General features: G+C 41.6%; 1 protein-coding gene across 1 annotated transcript in view; it reads left to right on the top strand.

The window, feature by feature from the left end:
- Window positions 1-2500, top strand: part of myo1g (myosin IG) — a gene marked incomplete at both ends in the record, with an annotated part of 67153 nt that overhangs the window by 7730 nt on the left and 56923 nt on the right. Inside the window, 3 exon segments of the mRNA XM_080859171.1 lie at window positions 348-446; window positions 1068-1181; window positions 2198-2404. Coding sequence (XP_080715297.1) covers window positions 348-446; window positions 1068-1181; window positions 2198-2404 — 420 coding nt within the window.

Here is a 2500-nt window from a genome sequence, read left to right as displayed (position 1 = left end):
AACCAGAGACACGGACTCTGTGATATCTCACTCATCTTAAACAAGGTGCTTTACAGAACCAGAGACACGGACTCTGTGACATCTCACTCATCTTAAACAAGGTGCTTTACAGAACCAGAGACACGGACTCTGTGACATCTCACTCATCTTAAACAAGGTGCTTTACAAAACCAGAGACACGGACTCTGTGATATCTCACTCATCTTAAACACGGTGCTGTGATATCTCACTCATCTTAAACAAGGTGCTTTACAGAACCAGAGACACGGACTCTGTGATATCTCACTCATCTTAAACAAGGTGCTTTACAGTACTCATCCTACTTTCCTCTCTCCTCTGGTCTTCAGTTACTGCGTGGTGGCACTCCTGAGGTGCTGGGCAAACTGCATCTCAAGAAGGAGCCAGAGGCCTACGTCTACACCAGGGAGGGCGCCTCCGTGGTCACCGTGAGTTCCTCTTTCTCTCTGGTTTGGATACGTTAAAGGTGCAATGTGTAGTTTTTGTAGTAAAAAAATAAAAATGTGCATTTTAAGTAATGATGGTATTATGGAAGCATACATGAAAGACATAACAGTAGATCTCAAATAGTTCTGTTTATTCTCTGCATCTCCGCAAATAAGAAAAATCTAACGCATAGAAACCTGAAATGCATACTGCAGCTTTACCTACATACTGCAGCTTTAAAGATGAGTCAACTGTAGTTAGAGCTGTTGCAGTTCTTCTTGTTATTATTGAGAGGCAATGGCGTTTGAAGCTCTGAATGCTGATGCTGATGTCATTACCAGTCTGGCATTAAACAGAGGGTAGCTGTCAGAGGGTGGACATTTTTATTTTATTGAATCAAACTTTACAGTGGATTGTAACTCATGTATTTTTCTGTACTGCTAGATGTTCACCCTTTAACTCAAAGTTGCTAGCTTGCTGTTCTTGACTACCTTTGCTACACTCTGTTGACTGTTAGTTAGTTGGCTCACTAGTTTTAGGTGAAAGGTTTGGGGGAAACAAAACAGCAGATGAGCACTTTGTAAATGAATGTATTAATTCTATCTACCTTTCTTTTCTGCAAGGGGTCCAATGATGGCTCTTGTCATAAGGCTGTACTTAGTGCACTGAAGGTGATCGGTTTCACTCAAGACGAAATCAACTCCATCTACAAGATCATTGGGACTATCCTCTTGCTGGTTGGTTTTTGTTTATTTTATTTTCTCACAGTGGTTAACCACTTATACTTCTCATGGAAATGACTTGCATCTAGTCAGCATAAAATGCAATAAACACGGAAGTCGCCTGCTGATGTCCTCATAATAGGAAGTCATGATAGAAGTGTGGTATAATGATGTGAAGTAGCTTCCCATTCCCATAATAATACAAAAGCAAGCAGAAATCTGAGCTGGACAAAGATTCTGAGATTCAGATTTAGGCTCAAGAAATTAGCAACACTATGTTTATGTTTAAGTGTTACCAGCTCTCACAGTTAGCAGTCCAATGCTGACATGTGTGGCACAGGTCAGGGCTAGATCCATGGTAGTCAGATGCTCTTCAGGAGAGGTATATGCTCTCTTTTATGAGATACTGATGCCCTCCTCAGTAGTCAGATACTCTTTCAATAAAGGTATATACCCATGAATGAGGTGCTGAATTGTATGTCTATTGTTTGTTTGTGTCTGACAAAAGAGAGGTATCTTTTCCTTGAGTAGGTAGAAAGGTATTAATTCTTTGTGTAGGTAAAGGTAAGCTTCACTTCTGTAGGTAGAAGGGTAAGCTATCCTTGTGTAGGTAGAAAGGTATGTATTCCTTGTGTAGGTAGAAAGGTATGTATTCTTTGTGAAGGAAGAAAGGTTTGTATTCTTTGTGAAGGAAGAAAGGTTTGTATTCTTTGTGTAGGTAGAAAGGTATGTATTCTTTGTGAAGGAAGAAAGGTTTGTATTCTTTGTGTAGGTAGAAAGGTATGTATTCTTTGTGAAGGAAGAAAGGTTTGTATTCTTTGTGTAGGTAGAAAGGTATGTATTCTTTGTGAAGGAAGAAAGGTTTGTATTTTTTGTGTAGGTAGAAAGGTATGTATTCGTTGTGTAGGTAGAAGGGTTTGCTTCCCTTGTGTAGGTAGAAGGGTTTGCTTCCCTTGTGTGGGTAGAAGGGTTTGCTTTCTATTGACACGGTGTAAGTTTGATTTAACCTCCATCCCTTCTCGTTACTGCAGGGGAACTTGGAGTTTGAGAGCGACGGCGAGACGGTGCAGGTGCCGGCGGCTGATTTGGTGAAGCACATCGCCGAGCTCACCACCACCGCGGAGGAAAGCGTGAGCAAAACCCTGCTGTTCCGCACAGTGGCCACAGGGGGCGGCGAGGTCATCGAGAAAGGCCACAGCCAACAGGAGGCCTGTTTCGGACGTGACGCCTTCGTCAAGGTAATACAGGAAGTCATGATGTCCAGCAAGTGGCTATACTCATATAACATGTACAAATCAGAACATTATTTTTTGCAACAGAAGACAAATTAAAGA

The sequence above is a fragment of the Sprattus sprattus genome (assembly GCF_963457725.1).
Source record: "Sprattus sprattus genome assembly, chromosome: 20".
In the NCBI taxonomy this organism is placed as follows: domain Eukaryota; kingdom Metazoa; phylum Chordata; class Actinopteri; order Clupeiformes; family Clupeidae; genus Sprattus; species Sprattus sprattus.
Note: the sequence above shows the minus strand (reverse complement) of the source record. Positions and strands in the feature narration are given on the sequence as shown.